Source organism: Hyla sarda, chromosome 12 (genome assembly GCF_029499605.1).
Source record: "Hyla sarda isolate aHylSar1 chromosome 12, aHylSar1.hap1, whole genome shotgun sequence".
In the NCBI taxonomy this organism is placed as follows: domain Eukaryota; kingdom Metazoa; phylum Chordata; class Amphibia; order Anura; family Hylidae; genus Hyla; species Hyla sarda.
The window spans coordinates 73665626-73681311 of NC_079200.1; the positions used below are offsets into that span (position 1 = coordinate 73665626).

Consider the following 15686-nt stretch of genomic DNA (forward strand, 5'->3'; position numbering starts at 1 on the left):
AGAGGCGGTGGTTGGACTCGGGACCCAAGGACATGCAGGGGGAAAGAAGCGGGTGGCGGCGGCGGTCTCTGGCCTGGGGCTGGGCGGTATACCGGTTCATACCGAATACCGAAATTTTTGTGCTGCACGATATGAATTTGAACCCATACCGCAATACCGGTTTGGCCCCTCCCCCTCGGGAATGAATGTATTATCAGCCCAGCGCTGCGCTGTCCCCACATCGGGCAACTAATCCTATGTGACCCGCGAGCGCTGTTCTGCCTCCCAATGAATTATCAGCCCAGCGCTGTCCCCATCAGGGTACTACTCACATGTCGCCTGCATGCGCTGCCCTCCTGGTCCTGTTTGTTGCGGCCGTCGGCGCTGACACTTTATACCAGTGGTCTCCAACTTGCGGACCTCCAGATGTTGCAAAACTACAACTCCCAGCATGCCCGGACAGCCAACAGCTGTCCGGGCATGCTGGGAGTTGTAGTTTTGCAACATCTGGAGGTCCGCAAGTTGGAGACCACTGCTCCCTATGCCCGGGCTGCAAAAGGTAAACAAAATAAACTTTAACTCCTCTCCCGTTGGTCCGGTACCGTCCTCACTTGTTTCCTGGGATTGGAAGCGTCAGACAGCCGTCAGCCTATCACCAGCCGCAGCGATGTTCCGCCTCGGCCGGTGATAGGCTGAGCCCACTGTCATGTAAGAAGCCGGCTTCTTACATGACAGTTAGCTCAGCCTATCACCGGCCGAGGCGAAACATCGCTGCGGCTGGTGATAGGCTGACAGCTCTCCGACATTCCCGTCCCCAGCGTAAGGCCGACGTAGGTGCGTTAAAGTTTAATTTTGAGCTAGTTAAAGTTAAAGTTAAGTTTTATTTTGTTTACCTTCTGCAGCCTGGGCATAGGGATACCACACAGTATAGAGTGTCAGCGCCGGAGGCCGCAACAAACAGGATGAGGAGGGCAGCGTGATATGTGAGTATTTACCCCGATGCGGATGTGGGCTGATAATTAATATTGGGGGGGGGGGGGGGGGCTAGGAAATACCGTTATATACCGTGGAACCGCCCAAATTGTTAAAAAATACATAGATACACGCATTTGGTCATACCGCCCTGCCCCACTATGGCCCCGCAAAACCTGCTGCAGTTCATTGATTTAAAGCGCCCGCATTATCAGCAAGGTAGTTGCCGATACCGATAACTTAGAAAATCGTGAATATCGGCCGATAATATCGGCCAAACCGATAAACGGTCGATCCCTAATTAGGGGTAAGTATATTGTAAATCACAGTTTATGCAATGTCACTGATTGGATTCCTGAGTTATATCCTGTATTATACTCCAGAGCTGCAGTTACTATTCTGCTGGTGAAGTCACTGGAAGAGATTTATCAAAACCTGTCCAGAAGAAAAGTTGCTGAGTTGCCCATAGCAACCAGTCATGTCACTTCTTTCATTTTTCAGAGGCCTTTTCAAAAATGAAAGAAGCGATCTGATTGGTTGCTATAGGCAACTCAGCAACTTTTCCTCTGGACAGGTTTTTATAAATTTCCCCGACTGTGTACATACATTACATCACATATCATGTACAGTGGTCCCTCAAGTTACAATATTAATCGGTTCCAGGAAGACCATTGTATGTTGAAACCATAAGTCTATGGAAACTTGATAATTGGTTCTGAAGCCCCCAAAATGTCATCCAAGAATTGAGGAAAAAGTGAGGATTAAAGAAAAATAAGTAGATAACTAATACAGATAAAGCAAGTCCTAAAAAGTAAGAAAGAGCTGCTGGGAACTGTAATCACTGTCTATGTAGAGGACAAGAGCTTCTTCAGGGTCCTGTACAGTACACACAGTGTCCCAAAAAAGTAACATGGAGCCGCTCCCACCTGGAGAAGCTATCCCTGGCATAGCTAAAGAGTAGTACATAACATTTAATACCTTCCTGTACTGTGGGGAAGACCATTGTATGTTGAAAATATTGTATGTTGAGGCAATTGTAAGTTGAGGGATCACTGTACTGATCCTGAGTTATATCCTGTATTATACTCCAGAGCTGCACTTACTAGTCTGCTGGTGTGGTCACTGTGTACATGCGTTACATTACTTATCCTGTATTGATCCTGAGTTATATCCTGTATTATACTTCAGAGCTGTACTTACTATTCTGCTGGTGAGGTCACTGTGTACATATATTACATTACTTATCCTGTACTGATCCTGAGTTATATCCTGTATTATACTCCAGAGCTACGCTCACTATTCTGCTGGTGGAGTCACTGTGTACATACATTACATTACTTAACCTTTAGTGTTAGTGATCCTGAGTTATATCCTGTATTATACTTCAGAGCTGCACTCACTATTCTGCTGGTGGGGTCACTGTCTACATATAATACATTACTTATCCTGTACTGATCCTGAGTTACATCCTGTATTATGCTTCAGAGCTGCACTCACTATTCTGCTGGTGGAATCACAGTGTACATACATTACATTACTTATCCTGTACTGATTCTGAGTTATATCCTGTATTATACTCCAGAGCTGTACTCACTATTCTGCTGGTGAGGTCACTGTGTACATATATTACATTACTTATGCTGTACTGATCCTGAGTTACATCTTGTATTATATTCCAGAGCTGTAGTCACTATTCTGCTGGTGGAGTCACTGTGTACATACATTACATTACTTAACCTTTAGTGTTAGTGATCCTGAGTTATATCCTGTATTATACTCCAGAGCTACGCTCACTATTCTGCTGGTGGAGTCACTGTGTACATACATTACATTACTTAACCTTTAGTGTTAGTGATCCTGAGTTATATCCTGTATTATACTTCAGAGCTGCACTCACTATTCTGCTGGTGGGGTCACTGTCTACATATAATACATTACTTATCCTGTACTGATCCTGAGTTACATCCTGTATTATGCTTCAGAGCTGCACTCACTATTCTGCTGGTGGAATCACAGTGTACATACATTACATTACTTATCCTGTACTGATCCTGAGTTATATCCTGTATTATACCCCAGAGCTGTATTTACTATTCTGCTGGTGAGATCACTGTGTACATACATTACATTACTTATCATGTACTGATCCTGAATTATATCCTGTATTATACTCCAGAGCTGCACTCACTACTCTGCTGGTGAGGTCACTGTATACATACATTACATTACTTATCCTGTACTGATCCTGAGTTATATCCTGTATTATGCTCAAGAGCTGTACTCACTATTCTGCTGGTGAGGTCACTGTGTACATACATTACATTACTTATCCTGTACTGATCCTGAGTTATATCATGTATTATACTCCAGAGCTGCACTCACTATTCTGCTGGTGAAGTCACTGTGTACATACATTACATTACTTCTCCTGTACTGTTCCTGAGTTATATCCTGTATTATACTCCAGAGCTGCACTCACTATTCTGCTGGTGAAGTCACTGTGTACATACATTACATTACTTATCCTGTACTGTTCCTGAGTTATATCCCGTATTATACTCCAGAGCTGCACTCACTATTCTGCTGGTGGGGTCACTGTGTACATACATTACATTACTTATCCTGTACTGATCCTGAGTTATTTCCTGTATTATACTCCAGAGCTGTACTCACTATTCTGCTGGTGGGGTCACTGTGTACATACATTACATTACTTATCCTGTACTGATCCTGAGTTATATCCTGTATTATACCCCAGAGCTGTACTCGCTATTCTGCTGGTGAGGTCACTGTGTACATACATTACATTACTTATCCTGTACTGATCCTGAGTTATATATCAGACAGGAGGCTCATATCTTGCATTAATCTTTCTTTAATTAATGCCCATAGCAGAAAAATCTTTATACAAAACGTATTTAATAAAAAATCTTTTAAAACTACATATCCCAGCAGTCCCCTGTGAACTCCTCCTCCTATCTCAGCATGCTGGCTGCTATATAAGGGACTGCTTGAAGATCCTCTTCCTCTTTCTTTCTGCTCATAGCAGGAGAGGACCTGATAAAGAACATAAATAAATTTGTGAGTCTTTTCACCAGCCTAGATAAGGCCCAGACCTCGCTAAAAAAGGCGCGTCCAAACACAAAGGTTTTTGGCAAGGCCGGCAGGGGCAGAGGGCGACCTGTCAGCCATTCTGCTCATTACAGGCCCTACACTAAACCAGCCACTCAACCGTAAGCTCCTACTCAGCAACCGTACGCATTACCTGTGGCACAACCTGCTCCCTTCTTTCCCCCTCGGGGACGACCCTGGCGAGGACGTGGAGGCCGAGGATTTCCCAGGTCTCGCCCGACGACCGGTGAGTACACTCCCATTTCCTCTTCCATACACGTTGGTGGGAGGCAGACTGAGGTATTTTATCCACGTCTGGTCCGCGATTACGGCAGATGCTTGGATCCTCAATACGGTAGCAGGGTACCAGATAGACTTTCAATCTCTTCCAAAATTGAACATTATTCCACATCCCATTCGGTTTTCTTCCCTAAACGTGGATCTCATAGACAACGAGCTCCAAGATCCTCTATCTCCCGGGTTTGTCAGCAACCTATTCCTTGTCAAAAAGAAGGATGGCGGTTATCGCCCAGTGATCAACCTACGGGACTTAAATCAACATGTTACTTACCGTCACTTCAAGATGGAAAAGATCCATCTGTTGCGCGATCTGCTATGGCCGGGCGACTGGCTAGTAAAGGTCGACTTGAAGGACGCGTACCTCACCGTCCTCCCAACCATTCCTAAGGTTTCTATGGAGGGAGCGAATGTGGCAATTCACTTGCCTACCATTCGGGTTGTCATCGGCCCCTTGGTGCTTCACCAAATTACTCAAGCCAGTAGTGGCAGCTCTCAGGAGCAGAGGGGTACGTTTGATTATCTATCTGGACGATTTGCTAATCATGGCATATTCCAGAAAACAGGCCTTGTTACACAGCCAGTGGACGGTGTCTTTGTTGGAGGAACTAGGGTTCCTGATCAACAACAAGAAATCAGTGCTGAGTCCTTCACAGAAGATGGAGTTTTTAGGTTTCCAGGTGGATACTGAGCAAGCCGTACTGCGTTTACCCAACGCCAAACTGGCCCTGATTCGCAAAGAAATCCGGGCAGTATTGCGCAAGGGTCGGGTATCGCTAAGAATGATAGCCCGAATTGTCGGCTTGCTGGCAGCCTCCATTCAGGCAATTTTTCCGGCTCCTCTCCATTATCGGGCCCTTCAGAGACTCAAAATTCTTCATCTTCGACAGGGTCTACGCTATGCGGACGAAATTCCCCTTTGTCCGGAAGCAGTAGCAGAATTGCACTGGTGGCTTCGCCATGCCGTCGAATGGAATGGCAAAGCTATATTCACTTCCTGCCCAGATGTTATAATAGAGTCGGATGCGAGCCGCCACGGTTGGGGTGCTCGCTGTGGGCAAGCCACAACAGGAGGGAGTTGGTCCGAAGAAGAATCCCTTCTTCACATCAACGCGCTGGAACTCATGGCGGCATTCTTTGCCATCAAGAGTTTTCTTCCGCACAAGTACAATTGCTGCGTTTTGTTACGCATGGACAATGTAGCGGCAGTGCAATATGTCAATCGCCTTGGTGGCACGAGATCCAGAGTGTTGACGGACATTGCTTCCGAATTCTGGCATTTCTGTCTTTCCCGGGACATCATTCCAGTGGCGGAATACCTACCAGGTGTATCCAATTCAGTGGCGGATTGGAATTCCCGTTACCTGTCCGATTCCAGCGACTGGATGCTGGATCACTCGGTGTTTCGGGCGATTCGAGATCTCTGGGGCCCGTTGCATACGGACCTTTTTGCGTCTCGTCTCAACCATCAGTTACCCCGCTTTTACAGCTGGAGGCCGGACCCGGAAGCGTCAGCAGTGGACGCTTTTCGCCAACCATGGCCGGAGGGGATCCATTATGCGTTTCCCCCCTTCCAGATGATTACCAGAGTGCTTCTTCAGATAGTGACTCAGGGAGCGACGGTGGTGCTGATCACCCCTTGGTGGCCGACGCAACCGTGGTTTCCCCTTCTGTTGGGAATGTCTGTCGATTACCCCAGATTGCTTCCCCAGTCGCCTCAACTTCTCACGAATCCGACCATGGAATCCCATCCGTTGGTCATGGAAGGCAACCTTCCGCTCCTCGGGTGGTTGGTTTCGGGGTGCCAGACGCAGGTGATGACCTTTCACAATAAGCTAGAGACCTCCTCGCCTTGGCCTGGGCCCCAGGGACTAGATCGGCATATCGATCAGCCTGGGCCTTGTGGGTTCGTTGGTGTGATCAACGACAAATTGATCCCGTTCAGGCACCTGTTTCAGTTGTAGTGAATTATTTAGCAGAATCATTTGAGGCTGGGAAATCTTACAGTTCCCTTAATGTTTACAGATCCGCTATAGCGGCGTATCATTGCCTGGTAGATGCTCACTGTCCTTAAAGATTCTGTCATTCAAATTGACTATGTTATTATGTCTGGTTTCCATTAAGAGGGTGTCGGATGTCAGAGCTCTCGACATCTCTAGATGGCAGTTTTAACCTGAAGGGGTCAGATTTTCTGTTGTTCGCAGGACCAAGACAGGACTACAGTCGGTCTTTTACCCCTTTTTTCCGACACATCCCCGACTATGTGTGGTACGTTGTCTTCAAACGTATAAGACACGCACAGCGTCTTTGCGATCTCTTTCTCATACTCAGTTATTAGTATCTTATGTGCAACCTCATTTGCCTGTCACCTCGGCCACTTTGGCCAGGTGGGTACGGTCGGCCATGGAGATGGCGGGGATTGACGTTTCCCTGTTTGGTGCCCACTCTTCGAGAGGGGCTATGGCCACTAAAGTAGTTATTTCTGGTGGTTCTCTTTCAGATCTCTTAATGGCCGCTGACTGGTCGTCTGAATCGACTTTTCGGCAGTTCTATTTCCGACCAAAAGATCATGTTTCTGTATCGGTTCTCTGATTTGTTTTTTATTGTCTATGTTTAAGTAGTAGCTTTAAACTTGCAAGATATGAGCCTCCTGTCTGATATATAAATCGAGATTTTCCTAGCTTGTGACGGAAAATATAAGTTATATGAAGACAGGAGGCGAGTATCTTCCCTCCCTACCCTCCCTGTTATGGTGTTTTGTTTTTTCCTGCCAGGGTATTGAAAGGAGAAGACGAAGACAGCGGTGTTTCGGTGCAGCCGGATATGTTCTGTTGCAATTGTTCCTTAACAGTTTTGTTCCCGGTTTTCGGTCCTGTTGGCCGGAGGTTCGGAGGTGTCGAGGAGGAGCAGTCCCGGATTCCGGCGTTCCGTGGTTCTGGTGATGGTCATGCAGTTCGCATAAAGAAAGAGGAAGAGGATCTTCAAGCAGTCCCTTATATAGCAGCCAGCATGCTGGGATAGGAGGAGGAGTTCACAGGGGACTGCTGGGATATGTAGTTTTAAAAGATTTTTTATTAAATACGTTTTGTATAAAGATTTTTCTGCTATGGGCATTAATTAAAGAAAGATTAATGCAAGATACTCGCCTCCTGTCTTCATATAACTTATATTTTCCGTCACAAGCTAGGAGAATCTCAGTTTATATCCTGTATTATATTCCAGAGCTGTACTCACTATTTTGCTGGTGGAATCACTTAGTACATAATAAGTAATGTAATGTATGTACAGAGTCTCATTTACATCCTGTATTATACTCTAGAGCTGCACTCACTATTCTGCTGGTGAAGTCAATGTGTTCATACATAACTAATCCTGTTCTGATCCTGAGTTATATCATATATCATACTCCAGGTACATGGTTGTTATGTACAAAATGTTTTTCAAAACCTCCCCATACGTGATAAATCTCCTCCATAGTTCTTATTGTACAGAAAAACACAAATTGCATATTATTACATTTATGGGAACACTAGGGGGCAGTATACACAAGTACAGATGACTATTGTGCCTTTATGGTCTGAACATGAAAAATACATATACAGAAAAAAATATGGTCAAGTTCATAGTAAACAGAATAACAGTTTTTGTTTTGTTTTGTTTTTTTCATAGGATGCGCCATTACTGAAATGATCTCGGAGCCAGATATTTAACTCTTTAAATATCTGGCTCCAAGATCATTTCAGTAATGGCACATCCTATTTAAAAAATAAATAAATAGAACTTGACCATATTTTTAGGTAATTTTCTGTATATTTATCTTTCATGACCTCACTAGGACACAGGGTTGTCTTTACATTACAATCAGGTTGATTTTGATTATAAAGAAGAAAAAGAGAGGTACCATAAGCCTCTAGACTAATACCATAAAATGGTACATGATGAGTAAATTTATTAAATAGAACTGTGCTTCACTTTAATGATGAGAAAAAAAAAAGATTTATCAAAAAATGTTTTTTGCAAGAGTTAAATAACATTAATAGCAGCCTCCTTACACAGTTATTATAAATAAAACAGAATAATGAAAACAATATACACCGCTATATATATATATATATATATATATATATATATATATATATATATGTGTGTGTATTAGTCCACTAATCCAACATTTGATAGGCCGGAATAGTTCACTTCTCGTGCTAGATAAGTTGCAGTCCGTATCAATATGTGGTATAGAGTTCAAGTTATGATAAAGAACACCGTTTATAGTTACCAGCTTCTGCAGATGGGAATAGTTCGTATTGTAAAGCCGTAATGCTGGACGTCCGGGAGGCAGATGGTATATGCAGTCGAGGCTGTGTTGCAGTGCTGGCATGTTCTGAAGTGGCTGGTCTGGTTGCCACAGGCCTATGGGAAGCCGCTTGTCTCGGGGATAGGTGGATTTACTCCGGAGATGGAAGCAGCCTCGTGGAGAGCCCCTCGGCGTCTGACGTCAGCCAGGTAGAATGAAATTCGGCAAGGTAAAATGCTGGATTTGGAGAGCTTAAAGGGATAGTACCCAGTTGTAGCTGCCCATCACAACGGTGGAGCTGTGGTTATTTAGGATGTGGTGGATAGCGGTATTCGTGCAGTATTTCTCTGTCCTCTAGATGCGTTTCAGGGTACTTTATAAAACGACCCTTTCCTCAGTAGGGACATCTCTACTGAGGAAAGGGTCATTTTATAAAATACCCTGAAACGCGTCTAGAGGACAGAGAAATACCGCATGAATACCGCTATCCACCACATCCTAAATAACCACAGCTCCACCGTTGTGAAGGGCAGCTACAACTGGGTACTATCCCTTTAAGCTCTCCAAATCCAGCATTTTACCTTGCCGAATTTCATTCTACCTTGCTGACGTCAGACGCCGAGGGGCTCTCCACAAGGCTGCTTCCATCTCCGGACTAAATCCACTTATCCTTGAGAAAAGCGGCTTCCCATAGGCCTGTGACAACCGGGCCAGCCGCTTCAGCGCATGCCAGCGCTGCAACACAGCCTCGACTGCATATACCAACTGCCTCCCGGACATCCAGCATTACGGCTTTACAATACGAACTATTCCCATCTGCAGAAGCTGGTAATTATAAACGGTGTTCTTTATCATAACTTGAACTCTATACCACATATTGATACGGACTGCAACTTATCTAGCACGAGAAGTGAACTATTCCGGTCTATCAAATGTTGGATTAGTGGACTAATACATATATATATAGCGGTGTATATTGTTTTTATTATTCTGTTTTATTTATACATCACCTCCCCACAAGGGCCCTGTGTAAGGAGGCTGCTATTAATGTTATTTAACTCTTGCATAAAACATTTTTTTATAAATCTTTTTTTTTTCTCATCATTAAAGTGAAGCACAGTTCTATTTAATAAATTTACTCATCATGTACCATTTTATGGTATTAGTCTAGAGCACGGGTGTCAAACACAAGGCCCGTGGGCCGAATCCGGCCCGCCAGACCTCGTCATGTGGCCCGCGTAGCCACCGCCGGCCGCCAGCCTTCTCCAACGTCTGCCCTCTAGCGATCCTCCTTCGGTCCTCCGCCTCTATGGTTGTACGCACGGGACGTGCGTACAACCATAGAGACGTGGGAGGACCAGGAGGACAGCAGGATCATCGCAGGAGGACGCTCTCCGGCCGGGGCCTGGTAAGTTACCGGCGGCGCGTTATCTTCTCTTCAGCGTTCCGGTCACTGCTCGACCGGTCCTGGCACCTACTGCTATGGTCCATAGGCCATAGCAGTAGATTGTGACCCCGGGCCGGAGGAGTGGTGACCGGATCACAGTGGGGGCAGCAAACAGACATACAGCCTCTAGCCATACACTGTATATGGCTGGAGGCTGTATGTCTGTGGGGAGGGAGGGGGGGGGTGCTGCCAACCTAATGTGGGGGGAACTATACTGCCAACTAATGTGGGGGAACATGCTGCCTACCTAATGTGGGGGGAACTATACTGCCTACCTAATGTGGGGGGAACTATACTGCCAACCTAATGTGGGGGGAACTATACTGCCAACCCAATGTGGGGGGAACTATACTGCCAACCTAATGTGGGGGAACATGCTGCCAACTAATGTGGGGGAACATGCTGCCTACCTAATGTGGGGGGAACTATACTGCCTACCTAATGTGGGGGGAACTATACTGCCAACCTAATGTGGGGGGGAACTATACTGCCTACCTAATGTGGAGGGAACTATACTGCCAACCTAACGTGGGGGGAACTATACTGCCAACCTGATGTGGGGGGAACTATGCTGCCAACCTAATGTGGGGGGAACTATACTGCCCACCTAATGTGGGGGGAACTATACTGCCAACCTAACGTGGGGGAACATGCTGCCTACTAATGTGGGGGAACATGCTGCCTACCTAATGTGGGGGGAACTACAAGGTACTGTACATTGCGGTAGGAGGGGTAGTCTTATATGGCGAGTATATCCCAAACTCTACATTTTAACTGTAAAAGTTGGGGGTCGTCTTATATACCCAGTCGTCTTATACGCCGGCATATACGGTATGTGGGGGGGGGAGGGGTCCTACAGATACAACCGGCCCTTTGAGGGTGACCAAACTGCTGATGCGGCCCCCGATGAATTTGAGTTTGACACCCCTGGTCTAGAGGCTTATGGTACCTCCCTTTTTCTTCTTTACAGTTTTTGATAATTTGTACTTTTTTAAGTGTAACTACTTTCCATTGAGCCTCGACTAATTTTTCTGTAAGCTGCACAATATCCTAATTTTTCCGCCGACCTACGATGGCCCCGACATATGATCAAATCGACATACGATGGCCTCTCAGAGGCCATCGCATGTCGATGTCAGCATCGACATACGATGCTTTTTCATGTCGGGGCCATCGCATTAAGTGCTATCCGGCAGCGCAAAATGCTTAAGCTGCTGCCGGATAGCAGCTTAATGTTCCCTGTGTGGTGCTTAATGTTCCCCGTGTGTATTGTATATTCTTTTATAGAATGGTCTCTGTATTGTATATTGGTTTATAGAATGCTCTCTGTATTGTATATTGGTCTATAAAATGCTCTCTGTATTGTTTATTCTTTTATAGAATTCTATCTGTATTGTATATTGGTTTATAGAATGCTCTCTGTATTGTATATTGGTCTATAGAAAGCGCTCTGTATTGTATATTGGTCTATAGAATGCTCTCTGTATTGTATATTGGTCTATAGAATGCTCTCTGTATTGTATATTGGTCTATAGAATGCACTCTCTGTATTGTATATTGGTCTATAGAATGCTCTCTGTATTGTATATTGGTCTATAGAATGCTCTCTGTATTGTATATTGTTCTATAGAATGCTCTCTGTATTGTATATTGGTCTATAGAATGCTCTCTATTGTATATTGGTTTATAGAATGCTCTCTGTATTGTATATTGGTTTATAGAATGCTCTCTATTGTATATTGGTCTATAGAATGCACTCTCTGTATTGTATATTGGTCTATAGAATGCACTCTCTCTATTGTATATTGTTTTATAGAATGCTCTCTGTATTGTATATTGGCCTATAGAATGCTCTCTGTTGTATATTGGTCTCTAAAATGCTCTCTATTGTATATTGGTCTATAGAATGCTCTCTGTATTGTATATTGGTTTATAGAATGCTCTCTATTGTATATTGGTTTATAGAATGCTCTCTGTATTGTATATTGGTTTATAGAATGCTCTCTATTGTATATTGGTCTACAGAATGCACTCTCTGTATTGTATATTGGTCTATAGAATGCTCTCTGTATTGTATATTGGTCTATAGAATGCTCTCTGTTGTATATTGGTCTATAAAATGCTCTCTATTGTATATTGGTCTATAGAATGGTCTCTGTATTGTATATTGGTTTATAGAATGCTCTCTATTGTATATTGGTTTATAGAATGCTCTCTATTGTATATTGGTTTATAGAATGCTCTCTATTGTATATTGGTTTATAGAATACTCTCTATTGTATATTGGTCTATAGAATGCACTCTCTGTATTGTATATTGGTCTATAGAATGCTCTCTGTATTGTATATTGGTCTATAGAATGCTCTCTATTGTATATTGGTTTATAGAATGCTCTTGTTTTCCACCGGAGTACCCCTTTAATGTTCTTTACATTGTATATTGGTTTATTGAATGCTCTTGTATGTTGGGCTCTAGGGGGCTCTTTATATTGTAAAGTCTATAGAGGGCTCTCTGTACTGGTTGATGGTCTATAAAATACTCTTTTTATTGTGTCTTGGGCTATAGAATGCACTGTGTATTGTATATAGATCTGTAGAATCTGTATAATACTTATAATCGCAGCTCGAAAAATTGTTCAAAATGAAGTGCCCCTAAAACAGGCCCCAATAGTTGTGCAAGCTAGAATGTTCCACAGAATAGTGCATCACAGGAGCTCAATGGCTGGCACTGTTTCTTGCAGTACTTTCCTGCAACACCTTTGTACAGCACTGCATAATATGTTGGCATTATAATAGCAATAGAAAAATAAAAGAGCAAACCTGAATTAATAGTCATTTTATTGTAACTAGTGAGTGTCCCCCCAAGCAAGCTTTAGTCATGCAATCCCCTGGCAGATAGTGATGTGTGACTGTCGCTCAGTAGATATCCGCATCTGCCTCCAAAATGCACAAGAGGCAACACTGGACACTAGAAATCACGGATGAAGAAAAAAAAGCATCTTTTAAATATTCTTTTATATTAAATACAAATTCTGTCAAAATACACATAAAGGTGATACAATCTGTACAAATTTTCATTTAAAAAAAATAAATTTACAGTACAATGTACTCAGCACATCCGTGCCCGGCCCATTGTGGTCGTATGGTTGGGGGACACTTCTTACTGTGGATCATGAAATATATAAGAATTCTTGTTTATATAGATAAACCTTACATGAACCTGTCACATAAAGACTGCAGCCTTAATGTTTCATGGAAATATTCTTATTCTATTTTAAAACACCAAAATTCTAATCGATGACTCAAATCATAGAATGTTTACATCAAACGAGGCGACGGTCTGTTTCATGTCACAATGATGGGTTGCTATTGGTTTCCTCCCCACTCACCTGTATATAACTGGCCTAGATCATTATGCTTGTTTAACTATCTAAGCCAGTTCCTTGTTCCCTATTACATATTAGGCCTTATTTACTAAAAGTGTTGGGTTTTTACTAGTGTGAAATGTTGTTTCCGATTTGCAGGATTCTTCTCTATTTACTAGGGGGATCACAGATTTAGAAGTTGGGAACATTTTCTGACCAGCTTTGTCTAGGTGGAAATTTCCAGCCATTTATTCACAGGGATTTCTGTGAATTTAATAGTAAATAGGTTGGGTTGTGCAACCATGCCCCTTTTTTGGCTTGCCAGCCTCTTTGCAGCAGACCACGCCCCTATTTCGGTTTTCCACAATGCAATGTGGGGTTAGTTGGATTTTCCTGGTGCACACTTTAGCACACTGTCTCAGACATGTTTCAGACACTATGCACCAAAATAACTTGGGAAAACCTGTTTAGCTTAGTAAATGAGGGCCATTGTCTGTTTTTAACAGTCATTTAGTGTTGCTTTCATCTAGATTGCCATTAGCTTTCTCGCCACTCACCTGTATATAAATCTAGTGGGAACGAGGTGACATTGAGAAGCCAAAAGAAGCGTCATTATGACATGAAACGGGCCTTGGCCTTCTTTACGCCCATGCAATCACAAAACCACTCATCCTGGCAAGTTGCTGAATTTTATATGCTATTCTGTATATTCTCAGCTACTATGAATAATTTTTTCACGGCTACTAGAGAGTGCTATGTCCTTTCTTCTTATATCGCTTATGTTCTGGACTGTATTATTCTGCATTTAGCACTCTGAGTGAGTGGCCTACAGCTAGCAGTCATGACTTTATTGGATACATACTTGCAATGCTATTGTTACTCTTATGTATTGTATAACCTACTGGACGTGGCTCCTCCTCAATTGTTTAGTTTCAGATTTTCTTGAAGCCTTGTATACCATAGAGAGCTCATGCAACTTTATGGGGAACATATAGAAGAGGGCACCAGCTTAAAGAGTTGCATTTCCTGCTGAGATGACTCATTTGGAAGTTGGAAGAAGCAATCATAAGTGGAGGCGAGATGTCAGACTGGGAGCTTAGGGGGAATGCGGTAGGTGAGTGTAACTTGTTTAAATGCCTCCTCCCAGCCATACATTTAAAATGTGATGCCCCCCAAACAACACCTTTAATTTGCCCACATCCTCCATCACCACAAGTGGTGTTAACATGCACAGGTCTCACAAGGGAAAGAAAGACCAGCCCAGCTGTCACCAAGATGTTCACATAGAATTGAAAGTCAAATGGTGCCCAGCCCTTCTGTCTTGGGTTGGTTGTAGGTTGTGGTGGCATGAGCCAATGCCATGAGGCGAGCCCAGATGTCTATGGCTGTAATTAAATGGCTTGATTAGGTCCTTGAGTATCCTTGTTTTTTGACCTTGAATCAATCTTAAAATTTTCTAACAATCAATCCAGTCTCCGTGACTGTTTACACCATCATTCCACCATTGACCGGAATAACTGTGTGTAGTTAGACAGCTCATTTGTCCTACGTTGGAGTTCCTGCATGGTGACTGTGTTTGGGTACTGTATGGCAGCCGTCTTGGTGGCTATGGCCAAATTCTTTAGTAGGCTGCAGAGCTCGCTGCTCTTAAACAGAATGTCACTACGGGCTTCATTGGCCTTGACGTCTTGGCAGAGAAGGTCCACCAGTTTCTGTCCGACCATAATGATCAGTTTTCCATGGGTGATGAAGACTTCAGGTGTCTCATTTTTGGTGAGACTGTCTTCTAAAACACGGATTGCTTTCTGGAGAGCGCTGAAGTAAAGGTAGCATTCATCGGAAAGTGCGATCTTCTTTACTGGATGTGTTGATCTCAGGGCCTCTGGTTTGGTTGTGCAGACTGTGGGATCCTGAGAATAGAAGAAGGAATTCATATTTTCTTTTACAATACTTTCTTGCTTATTTGGAATTTCAATACTATTTTTATTTATTTTGTTAATATTATTATAAATAATATTTAATAAAATGCTAACCATAGAACTTAAAGGGGTATTGTAGCCAAAATGAACTTATCCCCTATCCACAGGGGATAAGTAGCTGATTGCGAGGATCTGACCGCTGGTTTCCCCCCTCCCTCTGTGATCTCTGGAGCGGGACCCCATCTCGCTCAATGAGGAGCGCATGCAGTCTACCCCTAGACTGCACGCGCCACATTCATTTCT

At 43.5% G+C, this 15686-nt stretch overlaps 1 protein-coding gene across 4 annotated transcripts in view; it reads right to left on the reverse strand.

Moving 5' to 3' along the window:
- Window positions 1-14954: 14954 nt before the first annotated feature.
- The window catches only part of CASS4 (Cas scaffold protein family member 4), a 77625-nt gene continuing 76893 nt past the window's right edge, over window positions 14955-15686 (reverse strand). For all 4 annotated transcript variants that reach the window (XM_056548057.1, XM_056548054.1, XM_056548056.1 and 1 more), the window contains one exon: window positions 14955-15374. In XM_056548057.1, coding sequence (XP_056404032.1) covers window positions 14958-15374 — 417 coding nt within the window. In that variant the 3' untranslated portion in view covers window positions 14955-14957. The remainder of the gene's footprint in view (window positions 15375-15686) is intronic.